The sequence below is a fragment of the Candoia aspera genome, chromosome 1, assembly GCF_035149785.1.
Source record: "Candoia aspera isolate rCanAsp1 chromosome 1, rCanAsp1.hap2, whole genome shotgun sequence".
Classification (NCBI taxonomy): domain Eukaryota; kingdom Metazoa; phylum Chordata; class Lepidosauria; order Squamata; family Boidae; genus Candoia; species Candoia aspera.
Window position 1 is genome coordinate 335,682,083 of NC_086153.1, and position 18,761 is coordinate 335,700,843.

Below are 18,761 nucleotides of genomic sequence, written 5' to 3' on the forward strand. Positions count from 1 at the left end.
TGTATGGAATTAGTTTGTAATGCTGGAGTCATCGCTCCCACTTGACGAACAGGTGGCAGCCATGGCTAAGAGAACCTTTGAACAGCTTCATCTGCTGGGCAAGTTATGACCCTTCCTGGTTTAGGAAGATCTTTTCACAGTCGCCCATCCCTTAGTCGCCTGCTACTGCAATGCACTTACTTGGGGCTGCCCTTGAAGACTGGTCCAATATGCAGCAGCTCGAGCAGAGGTGGACACATCTTGGCTTGCACAAATATCACACTACTTCAGCATTCTCCCAGAAATTTGAATGGCCCCAACTACTGGAATTCAGGAACGGTACAAAAATCTGGCTGTTCCAGCACTTTGGGGTTGGGATGTTGTTTCCTTTCAAAGTAGGGTGGCTGCTGGATTTAAAGTGATTTCTGTTACTCGGGGTATAAACTCGGTGGTACAGGTGCTCCTGTACTTTCGTTTTTTCATTTCTTATCGTAATGATTCCATTGTTTTAACCTGGTTTACAGATGTCAGGGATGTACGCCTTTCTGTGTTGATAACAACTGGAGTAGCATATAAGCCTGGAATATAAGAAAACCAACAAATAAAAAAGGGTTTCCTTGAAATTACATTTAACTGCTTCATCGCCAGGCAGAGTGCAGCCTTGAACAATGTTTACTGCTTGGGGGTGAGGGAAGGCCTGGGTTGTAATTTTTGTTACCAAAAGAGGAATGGTAAAGCTGCTAGCAAACAAAGAACCAACTGTTGGTCAAGGCACGTTGCAAGGTGACATGCAAGTTCCTGGTCTCTTTTAGTGGTAGATGCTAATCCAGGACTTGACCAAGTCACTGTTCCCATGTGATGGTGATGATGATGATTTAAATTTATATGCCACCCAACTCCCAGCAACTCTGGAAGGTTCAGGAGCAGGATGTGGTTCCCCTTCCCTGGCAGGAGTTTCCCATGTCTGGGTCTGCCCTGATTCAGAGCCAGGGTCCTTGTTTTCCTTGGGAGATGGTAGCAAACATGGGCGTTCATGATTCCCTCTGCTTCTAGTGCATCGTCGGGTGGGCAGGAAATGGCTACATTTGTGGACGGGACACCGACATTGATGGATTTCCTGATGAGAAGCTTCGTTGCACTGATGAAAAATGTCGCAAGGTAAGAGGTCTCCTTCAAGTTAAGGGTTCCTCAGCCCACAGCCTCGGGGCGTCTTCTGATTTCATCCGTTCCTCCTGCTGCAGTGGGGACCAGTGAAGCCCCCTCCAAGGCAGGGGAGTAAGAGGGAGGGAGGTAACTTTGGGGGACCCATACTTCATTGGTGTGATCTTTGCTATTTCAGGGAAAAGGAGAAAAATCACAGAACAACTGATATTATGGAGAGAAGCACAGGCTTACAGTACAAGCATCACCTTGGATTTTGTTCTGTATCCACTCCCAGTCTGATCTCTTTCTCAGTCCCTGTTTTGTTACAGAATGCATTAACTTTGCCAGAACTCTTTCTAGATGAAAATTCACCCCAGAGATTGTTAAGGAAAATACTGAAAACAAGTTTTTAAAAACGCTTGTATTTTATAAGGCCTTTATGGATACCCGAGTCTTTAATCTTAGAAGCATCTGGTTGGGTTAATATTAGAATTCATAGATTTTGGACCTTGTCATAGCACACTCAGAAATTGGGGAAAAAAGGAAAAAAGGGGCTTTGAAAGTAAATTAGTATAGTTTTGAAAATGTTGACTATGATACTCAGAGGCAACCTTTCCGATCCTTGTCCAAACAAGCAAAGAAAATTTAGACAGACAGAGAAATTGTATCAAAGATCTGTTGCTGCAAATCAGATGTAGCATTTTCCTTACAGTATGATGTGATAATTGCCATGCCTGAAAAATCCACAGTTCTTGAGATCTGATTGATTCGAGACAGATCAATTAACCCAAAGGATTACATGTTTCTGTTGGATTCATAGCAGTCATATTGACCCTGTTAATATTAGTCTCAAATGTGACAAGCAAATACCCTATGTATTAATGGCCCAATTCCTGAACTGCATCTCTGACAACAAGGTAGTTGTATGCAGTCCTTCTCTGGAGAAGTTCAATGTACATGAAACGTTTTATTGTTGTTAACCTCATGTGAACGCTACTGGAAATTAATTTCATGTTGTTCAAGCAATCCTCTGCTGGTTTTACCGAGAGGACATCCAAACCCACCATTCCAGAGGTCATATAAATAAGTCATAGTCTTGTCTTCAACTTCTTTGAACCTTTTATATGAAAAAGTTACTGGCTATAGTTAGTTCTGCCAACACCTCTAACCACAGCAATAGCATCTGGAGCAAACAGACCAAATAACAGATGTGGAAGTGTGGAAAATTAAATCCACCTTTCTGAATACATACTTGTAATTTATTTATTTATTTAATTTATTTATCTAATTTATCCCCGCCCATCTCCTCCAGTCGGAGGCCTCTGGGCGGTACAGTGAAAATCTTGCAAGATGCCTCTGTCAATTAAATGCATTCAGCGACCTATACATTTGTTAAAAGAGTATGATGGGAAGATTTCTCAGTGTGTAGCAACCATGAAGCTGAATTCACCTGAATCACATTTCTCTTAAACCAAATGCTCAAAAGAATTCTAGGCCATCTCTATAAATCAGTGTTTTTCAAACTGGGCAACTTTTAAGATGTGTGGACTTCAACTCCCAGAATTCCCCAGCCAGCAAAGTCAACATGGTGGCCACGACAGTGAGATGGAAGCTCTGTGGTGCACAGACAAAAAGGCAGGGCTTTGATTGCACTGTTGTGGCCGCCACCTTGATTTTTTTGACCACACCCTGCAGACACCCCTGTGAGTGTATTTCTTGGATGTATTTTGGGGAATTTTATTTTTTAAATCATATAGTTGGGCTTTGCAAGCCTACAGATCAGACTGGAGTGGTGCAGAAGTCACAGGAATAAATATCTTAATTCAAAAAATAAATATCTTAGTTTTCCTGGCACACACAGACCATCATGGTCCAAACCTAATCACTGAGAATTGAAAACTATGTTGCCAAGTAATTAAAAGTCAGCAGCTCAGTTAAACTGTATCTTGTGTGAAGGCTGGCACTCTCAGAATAAGATGAAATCCTTCTCAAAAAGTGACATTTCCCCTCTTTGGTCCTTTAGGATAACTGTGTGATGGTTCCCAACTCTGGCCAAGAAGATGCTGACAGGGACGGGATCGGTGATGCCTGTGACGATGACGCAGATGGAGATGGGATAAGAAACTCAGAGGTCAGAGCTCCTCCTGACAGTGACCGGCGGTCTTCAGCCTGTTTCCCTCCAGGGACTAACAAAACCACTGTGTCCATTTTGTGCTGCGACATTTTGTGCAGTTCTGCAAATTCTTTGGCTTATATCTTGTGCTGGGATGGGGGTGAGAATTGGAGTTAGGTTCTCCAAAAAGGCAGTCCCGGTTTCCCAGAAGAGGTGAGCCTCCCTCTGGTTGCTATGGAAGAACCAGCTCCTGATAGGACTGAGTCAAGTTTCCTGCACTGGCTGGGGGCTAGATTAGATGATCTCTGAGGTTCCTTCCAGCCTTTACATTCGAAGGCATTTGGTTGCCAGATTAAAGTAGTGTTGGTACCTATGAAAGAACAGCACTGATCAGCAAAGGATTCAGAGGGGGAGCATCTTTCAGTTCGCTCAGACAGGGACTTTTCCTGATGATACTGTTTTGACACCTGGGGAGAATGCCAGACAGCTCAGGGCTATCATAAACTGGCATCTTTGTTGGAGGGATAATTCAGGAGGATAAGAATTCCTTGTTTATTATTATAGTCTTAATTTTATTGTAAAATGCCCAGAGTCCCTCTTTGGGGGGAGATGGGCGGTAGCAAAATTTGAATAATAAAAAATAAATACCTGCGGACAACTCACACAGCCATCAGGCCTTGCGATTTGGGGTTGAATAATATTTGGATGCAGTTTTGCCGTCCACGGAATAATGCATGGGGGGGCAGTGTTTGACCACAGATTCTTTAAGGGATGAGAGAGTTCTGTTAGTCTACGGCAGAGTTTCTCAAGCTCAGCAACTTTAAGATGTGGGGACTTCAACTCCCAGAATTCTGGGAGTTTGTTGTTTTTTTTAAAAAGAATTTTATTAAGTTTAAGACAAAAATAAAATCTACAAAAAACTAAAACTAAAAGAGTGTGAAACACAAGAAAAAAGTGTTTTGAAGATTACATAAAGTGACTTCTGACTTTCAGCAACAAGAATATACAGCAATCTCCATAATCAATCCCTTACTCTATATCAAACCAAGATCACATTATTTCTATAAATCCTTCCATTAGCACATACACAAATCACTGATATAGTTGTTTCTTCCCCTTATATATAAAAATTACACACACACACATATTGTATATATGTATTACACACACACACACACATTGTATTTAGATGTATTCTAAATCAACTTCCCTCCCCCATCAAAACATTTATTTAATTATTTCCTTCCTAGGGAATTCTGGGAATTGAAGTCCATACATCTTAAAGTCGCTGAGCTTGAGAAACACTGGTCTACAGCAGCCCAAAATCAGGAGTTTGGTAGGACCTTTTCCGGCTAACAAATTTTAATAAAAACCACCAGTTTTTGTGAGCTGTAAGTCACGGCATGCGTTTGATGATGAAGTGAGCAGCTGTTCACGAGAGGTGATGCCTTTTAAGAAAACATGTTAGTTGGAAAAGGTCCTTGTAGACTCCTTCCAATTTTAAGGAATGTTTGCTTATGTGAATGTTAACATGTTATGCGGTGATTCAAGTGGATAAAATTTATTTATTTATAAATGAATTTATACTGTCACCTATCTCGTATACCCGACTTTGGCCGGTATACGCAGCCAGCCTTACACGAGCTTAAGATAGGTGATTCACATATATTTCCTAAGACCGCAGAATCCTTGTTCTAACTGCAATTCAGCCATTATAGCATGTATGATGCCTAAAGGGAACACCAGCAGCTTTGGGACATGATGTTTGCTACTTCAGCAGGAGATTTCCCCATCTTATCCTGCTTGCCAGCTTTCCTTGAAACATCTCACTGGGCATGGCAGGGGAAAACCAACATCTCAACAAGCAGGCTTTGTCAGCTGCTCCAGGTTTGCAAAGCTGTGCCATTTTCCCTTCTTCCTGACATACTAATCCTTCCCCCTCCAGGACAACTGTGTGTTTGTACCCAACGCAGATCAGCGCAATGCAGACCAGGACAATTTGGGGGATGCTTGTGACAATTGCCAGAACATCAAGAACAATGACCAGCAGGACAGTGATGGCGATGGTTGGGGGGACCTGTGTGACAACGATATGGATGGGGACCGTGAGTTTGGGCAGCACTCCGCTAAAAGCTGGTTTCAGAAAGTGGGCAGTTAGAGGGCCTTTTTAAAAAAAGTCCCCCCCCCAAAAAACTTTCACAGAGCAGGATCATCGCTGTGCAAAGCCAGTTTTTCAGTTGTGGTTTGTTGAATGTACCATTATTTATACAGTACATGCTACTTTTTAGCTTGCTCTTCATTAAAAGAAGTCTCCCAAATGTCCTAGTTCACGCTATCCATGCCACGAACCATGTATTCTGGCAAGTGTGATGCTGGGGTGCCCCCCAAAGTTTCCCAGCCTTGTCACCACTGAGGCTTAAGAGCAGAGACCCCATCTTGTGCCCACTTGACTCAGCGAGTCCCCACATTCTTTGATTCTTGTGGTTGTGGTTTCACTCCCTCTTCTACAGGAATTAAAAATGTTGTGGACAACTGTGTGAGGGTCCCTAACACAGACCAGCGGGACAGCGATGGGGACGGAGTAGGAGATGTGTGTGACAGCTGCCCCTTCATCCGTAACCCAGATCAGGTAAGGGAGAAATTGCCTTGGATCCATACAATACACTAACTAAGCCAGTTAATGACCCAAAAGTCTGCAGCTGCTAAGCGTAAGAGTCAATTCCCAGATTGATAAAGGGTTTGGAGACTGTTATGTAAACAGCCAGTGGCAAGTTTCCCTGTTATCAGAAAATCTCTGTCCCAAAGTACATTTATTTATTTTATTTGTTTTCTATCCTGCCTTTATTATTTATATAAATAACCGAAGGCGGGGAGCATACCTAATACTCCTTCCTCCTCCTCTTTTCCCCACAACAACAACCCTGTGAGGTGGGTTGGGCTGAGAGAGACTGGCCGACCCAAGGTCACCCAGACATCTTTCATGCCTCAGGCGGGATTAGAACACATGGCCCCCTGGTTTCTAGCCCATTGCCTTAACCACTAGACCAAACTGGCTCTCAATATATCATGGGGATATATTGGTTCTAAAGGGGAATCCGTCCAAGTGGCTGGAATTCTTTTAACCCCCTCCTTTCATATCAATGAATCTTACCTGTGAAAATTGTGCTTGGAGAAAAATCACTTGGGTTTTAGGCAGCTACCCAGAGTCTGACACATTTGGTTAGTGTTAACCTTGCTTAGGATTTTTGTAGCTTAGGCTGACATGCAGAATTAGTGCTTTGGGGAGAATCCAGAAAATGGTTCATTCAGAAGCTGAGTTAAGTGTATTATGTGAACTCAGTTCTTTGGGTGAGAAGGCATAGACTAAACTACAGGTGTGGGTAATGGAATCCTTTCCAAGGATAGCTTTTGCTCCTAACAGTAGAGGGGGACAAATTTACTCTATAAGATTCTCTCAAATATTTCCCTTTCTATTTGTCTCTGACAATATCCTCTACCAAGGCAGTCCTCTGCAACTTCCATTACGCTGTTAGCTATCATTCCCAATCTTCCCTTGCAAAGCTGAGTCAGGGGAGGTATTCCAGGGACCCCCAAGATTAGTCCATGTGCAAAAAATTTCTTGAAAGGAAGAAAGCCATCCACACCATCACTCACAGATCCTTTGCCATTATCAAAGACGGTGCATGCTCACAAATAACCCACAAACTTTGGGTTATCCTTTCTTTTTTGTGCACAGCAAACTGTCAGAAAAGGGTGATATTCTGTGACCTGTTTACGTTACACCCGTTATAAAGGCCCACACTCATTTCTAAATGCTACCTGCCTTAAGATCTGCTCTGGATTATTTGTTAATCTAGTAAATTCTTTGGTGTCCTAAGCGACCATCATTGTCCAAGATCTTGAACAGAGAGCAGCTTTTCCCAGCTTTTTTTCCTAAGGAGATTTTGGAACAGAGATACCAGATTGGATGTATGGTATTTTACATATAAAAGATTTACTGCGGAGCTAAGGCCTGCCCCAAGTGAAATCTGAGTCTCTGAGAAGAGTTGCAGAAAAGTGAATTCTGCAGTAGTTGCTGGAATTACAGAATGTCCACCCAACACAGATTGTACGCCATCTGTCTTGGCTGGCAAATCCTTCCAATCAAGCCCTCCATTGAAGTGTAGAGGGATGTTTTAATTGGAATTTTGTTAGTCATACTTTGGGACGGTGCCCTTACCTTTTCATTCTCACTTCATGGAAAATCGAGCACAGAATGAAATCCTTATCTTTTGATCGTGGGAAGCCACCTGCTCCAAATCTTTCTGTAAACAAGCATGGCTTAAACAATTAAATACAAATGTAAGTTGAGAGCAAGTAAGTTTAGGAATTTTGGACTTCATGGGGAAGATTTTGAAGATAGAAGTGTTGATAGAAGTGGAAAATGTTTTGCTTAAAACATTCAAGAAATCCAAGTCTGCATTTGATAAAAGCATCTTAGGGAAGTTTCTAAAGGAAGGGGACTTGAAAAAATTAAAACTGTTCTGTACTTTTCATTATTTAGAAAGATACTGACCACGATCTCGTCGGTGACCCCTGTGACACCAACCAGGACCAGTGAGTTAAAGAACATCTGCCTTCATTCCACATGCAGGGAGGTTTGAATTTCTGTACACATCCTTGCAAGAATAATTACCCGGAGAATCCCTTCTAAGCTGGAAGGAGACAAACTCAAGAGTAATGAGTCATACAGAGATGCTGCGAGCAGACTCTTTTGGTGACACATTCTACTGAGTTGGGGAAGGCCTGAACAGCTTCAGTCACCACACAAAAAACTACCTTCTCTTTCCCCCGAAGAGATCCACGCAGAGCACTGCACTGCTACATCAGGGGCAACGGGGTCATTCAGTGTTCTCCTAATGTCAAAATCCAGCAAAGCACTAGGCTAAGCTGAGTGGAGAACAGTGACTCATACAGAGATGCAATCGGTGGCTTCATCGGTAGGCATATGGCTTGGACTTCGGATTGTGAAAAGAACTCAAATAGGCATGCCGACAGTAGTTCTACAGGCAATTCCGGGGATAACGAGCTTGGATCTCCAAGATCGCTCTTTTCTGCCATTCTCTTAGTTCGCGCATCACCAAACTCTACGTTTTCTTTTCTCTCTTGTCTGGCAGAGATGGAGACGGGCACCAGGATTCCCACGACAACTGTCCTTCGGTGCCCAACAGCTCCCAGCTGGACTCTGACCGGGATGGAGTTGGAGATGAGTGTGATGATGATGATGATAACGATGGCATCCCAGATCGTAAGGCCCCGGGGCCTGACAACTGTCGTTTGGTCCCCAATCCTGGCCAGCAGGACACAAATCGTGAGGATAACAAGCTCTCTCTCTCAACTCTTTCCCTTGTGAGGCCTTTGAAAAAGCACTAACACAGGGCGTAGAACAGTTGCCCGAGTGCCCATAACCCAGCCAAAACAAAATTTGGGAGTGGGGGGAACACCACAGAATCCTGGATTTGGAATGAGGCATAGAAGTCATGCGGTCCATCCCCCTGCCGAGTGCAGGATCCACTAGACCAGTGTTTCTTAACCATGGCAACTTGCAGATGGGTGGACTTCAACTCCCAGAATTCCCCAGCCAGCCATGCTGGCTGGGGAATTCTGGGAGTTGAAGTCCACCCATCTGCAAGAGTTGAAGTCCACCCATCTGCAAGCTGCTACAGTTGAGAAACACAGCCCTAGGGCATCTCTGACAGATGTTCAACCAGCTGTTTGAAAACTGGAGGTGAAAAACTCACCCCTTCATGTAGCAGCCTGTTTCACTGGCTGACAGGTCAAAGCCAGGAAGTTTCTCCTGACGTCTACCCAGAACCTCCTTGTCATTTAAACCCACTGGTTCTAGTCCTGCCCGCTGGGACTATAGAGAGTAAGTCCAGGCCCTCTTCTGCATGACCACCTTCCAGATATTTGAAGCCTGCTATCGTACCTCCCTTCAGTTGACTTTTCCGTAGGTCAGCTACCCAGAAATAACCTTTAACCATTCCATGTAGGGCTTGGTTTCCAGACCCTTCATCATCTTGGTAGCTCTCCTCTGAACAATTTGTCACTGTCCTTTTTGAATTCTGGTGCCAGAACTGGATCCTGTTCTCCAAATGGGGTCCAGTCAAGGCACAGGAGATGGGAACAACTGTTTTCCACAATCTGGACTTTATGTTCCTGTTGCTGCACCCCAACCCAAGATAGAACATGTCACTCTCCACTTTCCCTTCTTCTATTCTGCTGTTTTATAAATTCACCCACAAAAAAATGAGGTAGGGCACAGACGGAGCATGATTTGCACTGGTTCTGTTTGGAGGGAGGGGGCATTTCCAAGATTTGTGTAATGAGACCAAAGGGCAAGTTGTTCGCAAATCTCTGAAAGACGACTTTGATAGAGAGCCAGTTTGGTCTAGTGGTTAAGGCAACGGGCTAGAAACCAGTAGGCCGTGAGTTCTAGTCCTGCCTCAGGCATGAAAGGTGGCTGGGTGACTTTGGGCCAGTCGCTCTCTCTCAGCCCAAGAGCCAATCAGGCGTGGTAGGAGAGTTCTAGTCCCGCCTTAGGCACGAAAGCCGGCTGGGTGACCCTGGGCCAGTCCCTCTCAGCCCAACCCACCTCGCAGGGTGGTTGTTGTGGGGAAAATAGGAGGAGGAAGGAGGAGTATTCGGTATGTTTGCCGCCTTGAGTTATTTATAAAAATAATAAAGGCGGGATAAAAATTAAATAAATATGCTGCGTGACTGTAAAAATGCTGTGGTAGCTGGTACTATGTGATGCTTGTGAGCCTAGTCCCACCGTGGAACCAAGGCAATTGCAGGAAGCTGATCCCCACTCCTTCTTCCACAGGAGATGGCATTGGGGATGCTTGTCAGGATGACTTTGACAAGGACCTGGTGATTGACCGGATTGATGTTTGCCCCGAAAACGCTCAGGTGACGCTGACCGACTTCCGGGCCTTTCAGACAGTAGTGTTGGACCCCGAAGGTGATGCACAGATAGACCCCAACTGGATTGTCCTCAACCAGGTCGGTTATCAACCGCAAGCTTGCTCAGTTATGCCCCAATATGCTTGATCTTTTCTGCCCCGATGCTGCTTTGCAGCATTGAAAAAGCTTCTGGCCCTTTTTCTGCTGCTCCTGCAGAATGACTGCTTGCTCTCCAAATGCTCTGGGGTAGGGCCAGTCTGGACCTTGAGACAAGTCGGAGGCATCTCCCTGCAACAAAGAACTGGTACCGAGGCATTCGCTGCTGTACTTTCCAGCCAGCACAGCCAGTGGCGAGGTTGACAAGGAATTATGGGATCTGAAGTCCAAATGGTTGGGAATTGTGGGACTTGAAGCCTAACTTCTTGTGAGAAATTCGATCTTAAGATCTAAGCCCAGTAACTCACAGCACAAGCCACTAGGAATACGTGGAGTTGTTAGATCTGTATCTTACTCCGTTAAAGCCACGACTGGGTCCTACTTCCTCCTGCCTCCCTCTTTAAGCTTCCCGCCTTTTCCACGGCCGCCCCTTCCTCTCGGCGTTCTTGGTGGCCTCCCTCTGTGCCGACAGTTCGCTTGACGATGGCTTCCTGCATCTTCTGTTGCGGGTGGGACCATTGCTGGTTGTTCCCTCCTCACCCCTTGTTCCTTCACTGTCTCTCATCCTTCCCTCATTCTCATCGACATGTAAGGGTGGAGCACTCAGTCACAATTAGCCATTGCTTCCGGGTTTTCCATCCTTACTCTTGTCCGGAACAGCTTCAGGCTGGGAAAGGCTAGGGAAAGTAATTTGACTGGAGGACCTTTATATCCTGCTCAGGCCTGGGACATCACTTACCTTCCTGGGTGAAGATGATCCAAGGCTGTTGGGGCAATCCCTTGGCTGCCATGGACACAGTTCCCTTCTTCATCCAGTTAATGGTGCAGAGGAGCAAACCTGGGTCTGGTCCAGAGCAGCTCCGTTCCCAGCAATTTAGGACAACTTCCTCCTCTTTCAACCCCCCTACTCTTCCCCAAGCAAAGCAAATTGGGGAGTAACAGAGGAGACGCATAGCTCTATCAGCGAAAGGGTTCTCCATTTGCTGTTTTAAGGCAAGCCATCTTGAGGACCAAGCATGGATTAAAGAGCCATGTCTCGTTTCATGTCAGAAGTGCAGGAAACAGAAAGGGGGAAAGTATTAATTAAAATTTTAAAAGTTAAAAACATTTAATAACAATATAAAATTCACGTAACTCTAGCCCAGTGCTGGGCCACATTGATGGCAGAGGTGTTTCCGATCAATAAGTCACTGTGTGTGCATGTCGGTCCCAAAGGGCACTGCAAAAGATGGGTGGTTGTTTGAATATTGCCGCATTTGCAGCAAATACCCTTGCCTTCAGGGAGAAACCCCCATTCCTCCATATAATCTTTAATTCTGGCCAAACCAGTGCTCAATCTATTTAAACATCTCCAAACCGTCCACTCCTCCTCTGAACCTCCAGGCAACTCCTCAAGCAGTTCTATCCAATTATGAAGATGTTTTACTTGAGATTTCCATCTTTTTAATCATTCTGTTTGAGGTGTAGTAGCAATCTCCTCAGCGCAGTCTAAGAAGCTCCTTCATCCTTGTGAACGAAGCATACGTGTAGCCTAAGATGTCTCCAGGCCTCACTTCTTCAGCTGTCTGCCTCTAATGTATTTCTACTGGGATGTCTCTTGCACTGAAGGGTAGACTATTCCTGAATGCTGATGCTCCATTTTGCTAGCATGATAAATAGCATTGAAAGAGATACCCCACTCCCCAATTCGTTCCATTCACAGAGTTGTATCTTCTAACAGCAGGAGCCAGTTAGGGTTTCCATCAGTGGCTGTGCTTCTCACTTCCCAGCAGTCCACAGCCAAGGTCCTTACCCCGGCGCCCACGTGCATCACTACATCGGCAGACAGTTCCCTTGGCGCCCTCGCCAAACTCCTTTTCCTCTGACTTTTCACATTTTTAAAACATTATTTTCATTTTTTAAAAAAGGGGAAACAGATCTGCAGTAAAGCAAAACATCATCCCTCAGCCTCATTTTTTAAAAAAGAAATAATGATCCAAGAGTGCTTCTGGGGTCCAGAGTCCCTAAGCTTCCTTAAGAAATAAAAACTATCATCGTATTTCTTAAGAAATAAAAAATCATCAGTGCTTTGTTTGAAAATGCGTATACTGTCTAGAAAAAGGCCACAGGTAAGCAGGTCTAGTAAGGAGTGTCTTCCTGAAAGACCACAGGTAGTATTCTGTGATTAAAAAGATTTTGCCACATCTTCTTCATAGCCATTTTGTAGAAGGGCACAAGCCCCGTGCCTCTATTTATCATTTCCTGAAAATGCTCACGTGTTCTCAACGTTTCAGATGGAGGCTGGGGGCTCCTGATCTATAGCATTAAAAAAGAAATTCAAATTTTTGCAGGGCATGGAGATTGTTCAGACCATGAACAGCGACCCGGGTTTGGCTGTGGGTAAGTTACAGTGCAAGCTCTGAAAGAAAACAATCACTTTAAAACTATTTTCAACACACACTCAGATACATATAAATCCTACATCAGCAATAATTTAATTTTACTGCAGTCCTTAGTATCTTTAACAACATACTTAAATAAATGATAAATCAGGCATAACTGTAGGTTGGTCATACTTAGTAGCAGCACTTTAGTAAACAAAATATATAATTTATGACTTGGTTGATGAACATTCCCTGCTTACTTTTTGAATGTGTATTCTTTGTACAACATCAAGCAAAAACAATCCATAGGCAGGAATGGAGAATCCCTCTTTCTGCTGCTTAACTTAAAAAGTGAAGTGTTTAGGGTTAAGATAATCAAGAGGCTCAATGTGCATTGGCACCCACCACCAAAACAATTGTGCTGAGTGACAGGAAGGACGAACTTCAGCCTAGCTACTGCAATCTGTGATTTAGTATCTCACACAGCCAGACCTTTTAGCGGGCTTGCTACAAATGATCAGCTGGAGCAGCATTTCTCAACCCTGCCAACTTTAAGATAGGTGGACTTCAACTCCCACAATTCCCCAGCCAGCCATGTGTCCACCTATCTTAAAGTTGCCAGGGTTGAGAAATGCTGGAGGCTTTAATACTCTCTGTGCATAAGGGGAAGAACCTTCAGCTCAGTGATGGGATTCCGGCAGCTTTCTCTGCTTCCAATTTTTCTCCAAGATGTCCTTGAAGGACCGAAAACAGGCTGAAGAAATATATAACCCGAGGAGGAGAATGCAAGGGTAGCATGTCATACAGGATGGAGAAATGCTCCTTCCTGAGGTCCTTGTGCTGTAATGCTCGCTTTTGAAGAGAAAGTCCTAGGGGAGAAACCGCCCAGAAGGGCCAACCCATAGGAGCCAAGAGTCAGAGCATAGGCCCACAAGTCGGCTGCGACGTTCAGCTTTCAGCAGCGTGTCAGTGCACGTGTTCTGAGTAGATGGGGCCAGGTCAAAACTTCAAATTTAATCTGGCCTGAGTCAAACTGAAGCAAAAGTCACTACATACAGTGAATGTTTCCTTCTTCGGTCCCATTAATGACAATTGGGTGAGGGTTGCATGCGTGGCTTGGGGGAAAGCCGTGAAAATCTGGGGCTTGAGTTCTGCCCCTACAGATAGACTAGAAAGCTGCCCCCACCCCCAAGCTGTAAACCTCTCCATTTTGGAGCTGGCGCGGGGAGAGCTAGACCGCTGCAACAGAAAAGGGAAGAAGGTAGGCGTAAACAGAATATGCAGCATTTGAATGAGGCTGTTTCTTAGCTCCAGTTACTTGAAACAAGGCCTGCGCACGTCTTCTGAGAAATGGTCACACGAACGGCAACCTGGGAAAAGGCACGTGGGAAAACACGGGGGTTGGGGTTGGGGAGAGAGAGACTGTCTAGAATGGGCTACCGGTCCATTGAGGAATCAAGTCTCACTTTAATCAAGTTAAAGTCTCCTGGACTCTCAGAGCCAAAGAAAGTCAGCTCTGTTACCTCTGGAGCAGTCGCTTGCTTGTAATCTAGCAGCTGAATTATGATTTCCCAGGAATTCAACCCTACTGCTCTGTGGCACCAGATACTTTCCCCCCCAGCCCCCAGTCTTTGGAAGGACATCGCTGTGGCAGCTGCTGTCCATCCATGAAGAAAAGCTGGGCATATTGAGAGGGACAGTGCTGAGGGCGTGGGACAGAAAGACCCAGATTCTAGTCCCGTTTGACCTGGGAGTTAGTCACTCGAGGGGTTACTGGGACGATGATAAAATAGGACAGATCCCCACGTAAATCACTGCTTCCCAAACCTTTTCATTACCAAAAATCACTTATCAGAAAGTCCTTTTTACCCAATGTGGGTAAATTGACTTTAAGTCAATTTAAATGGCCCTGTTGTGATTGGGTAACGGGTTTGTGTGTCGTTACCCAAAGAAGAACCACTTTTACTCAGTTTTGGGTGATCTACCCAGGTTTGGGAAGCACTGATGTAAATTTTCTTGAGCTGCCCAAAAGAGGCAAGTGTAATGGGCTGTAATGAGAATAAAGCTGAGGAACAGGAGGAAGAGCAGCAACCAAGACAAGGGTCAGGGAAGAGAAATCCAAGTCCAAGGCAGGAACATAATTTGAGGTGGTGCCTCAGGCTTGACCCTTCCTAGTTCTCTTGAAGGTAAAGGCAGGGAGGGGGGAGCACATTCAGACTTGCAAGATGTCAGCCCTTTGAGGTAGTCCGGACCAGGAAACCAAAGTTGTGAATACTACTTTTATTATAAGGTTACAATAACAAAAAGTTTGTAAGTCTCAGTGCGCCTCTCCCTTCCCTGCCTTTACTTCAAGAGAACTAGGGAGGGTCAAGTCTGAGAAGCGTTCTCAAATTACATTCCTGCCTTGGACTTGGATTTCTCTTCTCTGTCTATTGTCCTGGTTGCGACTCTTCTTGTTCCTCAGGATTATTCTCACAGCCTATTACATGAGCCACAAGAAATAAAAATGCAATAAATTAATGTGATGCCCTTTGTCCTCTCACCCACTTGGGTTCAGGGTACACCGCATTCAATGGGGTGGACTTTGAGGGCACCTTCCATGTGAACACGGCCACAGATGACGACTATGTGGGGTTCATCTTTGGCTACCAGGACAGCTCCAGCTTCTATGTGGTGATGTGGAAGCAGATGGAACAAACCTACTGGCAAGCCAATCCATTCCGAGCTGTGGCAGAACCTGGCATCCAACTCAAGGTAAGGGCAGAGCTGCCATCTGGCTCCCTTCTCATCACAGCTCAACCAGGGAGGATGACCAGGGGAAGGGAGAAAAAGCACCCCACTTCCAGGATACACCTGAATCTCTCTGGCACCCATCTAAAGATCAGAGGGAGAAATGGTGTTCCATCTCCTCTACCCATTGGCACAGTAGCAGGAGTGGGAAAGAGGGTCATGCCACTGTTCCTGCTGCTCACAACTTTTCCCTCTCCTCCCCAGGCAGTGAAATCAAAGACCGGCCCTGGGGAATACCTGCGTAACTCACTCTGGCACACCGGGGACACAGCCGGCCAGGTGAAGCTGCTGTGGAAAGACCCCCGGAATGTCGGCTGGAAAGATAAGACTTCCTACCGCTGGTTCTTACAGCACCGGCCCCAGGTGGGCTACATCCGGTAAGGAAGCAGACTAGTGGCCCAGGGGAATCTCATTCCCAGCTCTGGTCTCAGAGCACCACAAAGATTCAACTTGGGCACATCAGAAGTGGCACCTTCTTGGTGGTGGCTCTGCAAATGGGGGAATCTTCCCTGGTTCCCAATGCTTAAATGATGCTGGAAGAATCCATTCTTTTAAAATTGTTAAGAAGGCATCTGACGCCAAACCTGTTGTTTTTGGAGGTTTGAACTGGGCTTTCCTCTCCAAAGACAGCCCCATGCTTTACATTTAATAGAGCTTTTATTTATATAGGCAGAACGTTAACGAAACATCAGGGATAAACACACACCAGAGTAATAAAAATGGGGAAACCAAATAAACACTGAAAAGCAAATAAAAATGTTCAGGAGTGGTTACCTTAAGGAGAAATATGAAGGTTTGAAACATCCATATTCAGTGTTTCTATCTAAAAAGACTTTTGTATTGCTAAAAGTAAGATTAAGGAATACTTTAAAATAACTAAAGACTGAGTGAAAAAAAAATCTTTAATCTGGAGGATATTTAAAGAATCTGTTCTGTTGTTCATTCTGTTGTCTTAATTTTTCATCTACTTTTAAGTATCCTGGATTTTAAAAAAAGCACCTCACAATTCTGTGAAAAAGAACTGATTTTTTTTTTGCCAGTTCTGTGGCACAGGTATGCAGAAATTCAGAACATCCAAATGGAGCAGATATTACAGTTTTTCTGTTACCCAATAGTCCATATGCACCTATCAGAAAAAAAACTTAATGTCTTGGGAAATATGAATCAAAATTAATTACCAGAGATTGGGTAACTGAGTAAATTGGTCATTTTTCCAGTTCCTTATAAACATCAAATCAGAATGAATAAACTAAATGGGAATTGCCACCAAAGGTCTTAATTACAAAGCTTCCAAGCTAGAAAGATTTTATTGATATACAGTAAGGTAATTTTAAAAAGCTGTCGTCCCCTCTGTGAAACACTTTTGGTAATCAATTCGTAATGACTTCTTGATAGATTTGAAGGGAATTTTACAGCATTCCAAAGTTCCAAGCTGACTTTCAAGAGAGCCTTTATATTTTAAGAGTTTGTGTAATATTGAAGCATGTAAAAAGATGCGGATATACACCATTCTTCAAAAACTGCCTGAAATACGTTGAGATATTCCTACTGATGTTTACAGCTCTAGTTTGTCAGTTGTAGCAATGTAATCTCCCAAATTCATTTGTTAAGTGGTAGGAAAGGCCTTAAGTGGTGCTCAAACAGTCTTCAACAGGGCATAGGCTGTTCCCCCTTCTTGAAAGATGTTTAATGGGAACAGAAGTCTTCAAACTATTTACAGAAGTAGCAGACAAGCAGCCTTAGTTTATCTCCTTTTCAGTTTCAAGATCACCTTTAAAAACTAGTCCAAGGTTTAGCTGTTATAAGAGTTTGGACATCAGGGGTGCTTGCAGGATATAGTCAAATAGGTCAAGATGGTGGCCGTGAGGGTGCAATCGAAGCTCCACCTGTTTTTATGTGCATCGCAATGCAGATGAAATAGGCAGAGCTTCAATTGCGCCCTCACGGCCACCATCTTGACTTTTTTGACCAGACCCTTGCTGGATGCCCTGGAACATAACAGCATTCAAGGCAACGTCCTGTGGGACTCAGGATGAACTTTGTGACAGCCAGAAATAAGCTAGCCCAGGGTTTCTCAACCAGGGTTCCATGGCACCCTCGGGTTCCACGACAGGTCCCTAGGGGTTCCCTGGGAGATCATGATTTAAAAAATTATTTCAAATTCAGGCAACTTCACATTAAAGAGGTAAGTTTCATTCTTCATTTTTAGTTAATGTTAATACATACAGACATAAAATACCCATAAAATGAATGTAATAATTTTGTAACTTCCAGTCTGTATTTGAGCCTGAATGTGCAGGAGTTCCCCGAGGCCTGAAAAACATTTCAGGGGCTCCTCCAGGGTCAAACGGTTGGGAAAGGCTGAGCTAGACCCTTCTCTGGATTTGTACTTCAGAGCTCGGTTCTATGAGGGGTCCGAGGTGGTGGCAGACACCGGCGTTGTCCTTGACACAACCATGCGAGGGGGCCGTCTGGGGGTCTTCTGCTTCTCCCAGGAAAACATCATCTGGTCCAACCTGCGGTATCGCTGCAATGGTGAGTGAGGCTCAACCCAATCCTGTCATTTGGCCCCCAAAGCCATTTTGACTCCACAAGAAGGGAGGACTTGGAGCATCCCTGGAGCAAGCATGGTCCTCAGCTGGGGGATTTGGAGAGCAGTCATGATCCAGAGCTGCCTTGCTCAGGATCCTCCACAGAGGCTTTTTGTATCCTTTGGGGGGGGGGGTTCGCCCTGGTAGCCACCCTAAGGTGCCCCCAATATCAGAGCACCTTGGCATGCATTCGGCTGCTGACCTTCCCTTCTGGTTCACTTCCCTTCCCCTTCCCAGACACGATTCCTGAAGACTACAAGTCTTACCGGAACCAGCACGACTACTAAATGCCACTGCCGCTGCCTGGAAAAATTGGCCTGAGAGAGACTGGTCGCACCTCTGCCACACGCACTGCTTTCGCTCCCTTCAAGATACAGCAAATTGAGGACTGTCCCGATACTTGGCGAGCTTCATTTCCATCAGCCACCGTGGCATCCCCGACCCCTCCTAAAACCGGCCTCCCCCCCGAGTTACCCAAGTTGAGGCCTGCTTCGCCATGCACCCCGCGAGCCCTTATCGCTCTGCAATTGCGCAGAAGAGCTGTTTGTGCTCTGTGGCAGCTGCTAGCAAGTCCAAGAGGGCGTACGTAACAAAAGGCTCCTGGAAAGCTGAAGTGTCACCAGCAGAGAAGTTGTTTCCTTGGGCATCCTCCACCGGATGGTCTCCTGCCCTTGGAGTCTG

At 44.9% G+C, this 18,761-nt stretch overlaps 1 protein-coding gene across 1 annotated transcript in view; it reads left to right on the forward strand.

Annotated features, from left to right (window-relative positions):
- Positions 1-18,761, forward strand: part of COMP (cartilage oligomeric matrix protein) — a 39,473-nt gene extending 20,712 nt beyond the window's left edge. Inside the window, exons 8-19 of the mRNA XM_063290840.1 lie at positions 1,033-1,137; positions 3,146-3,253; positions 5,181-5,340; positions 5,746-5,864; positions 7,779-7,831; positions 8,392-8,585; positions 10,101-10,279; positions 12,667-12,715; positions 15,257-15,453; positions 15,694-15,866; positions 17,885-18,024; positions 18,318-18,761. Of these exons, the coding sequence (XP_063146910.1) occupies positions 1,033-1,137; positions 3,146-3,253; positions 5,181-5,340; positions 5,746-5,864; positions 7,779-7,831; positions 8,392-8,585; positions 10,101-10,279; positions 12,667-12,715; positions 15,257-15,453; positions 15,694-15,866; positions 17,885-18,024; positions 18,318-18,367 (1,527 nt within the window). The 3' untranslated portion in view covers positions 18,368-18,761. The remainder of the gene's footprint in view (positions 1-1,032; positions 1,138-3,145; positions 3,254-5,180; positions 5,341-5,745; positions 5,865-7,778; positions 7,832-8,391; positions 8,586-10,100; positions 10,280-12,666; positions 12,716-15,256; positions 15,454-15,693; positions 15,867-17,884; positions 18,025-18,317) is intronic.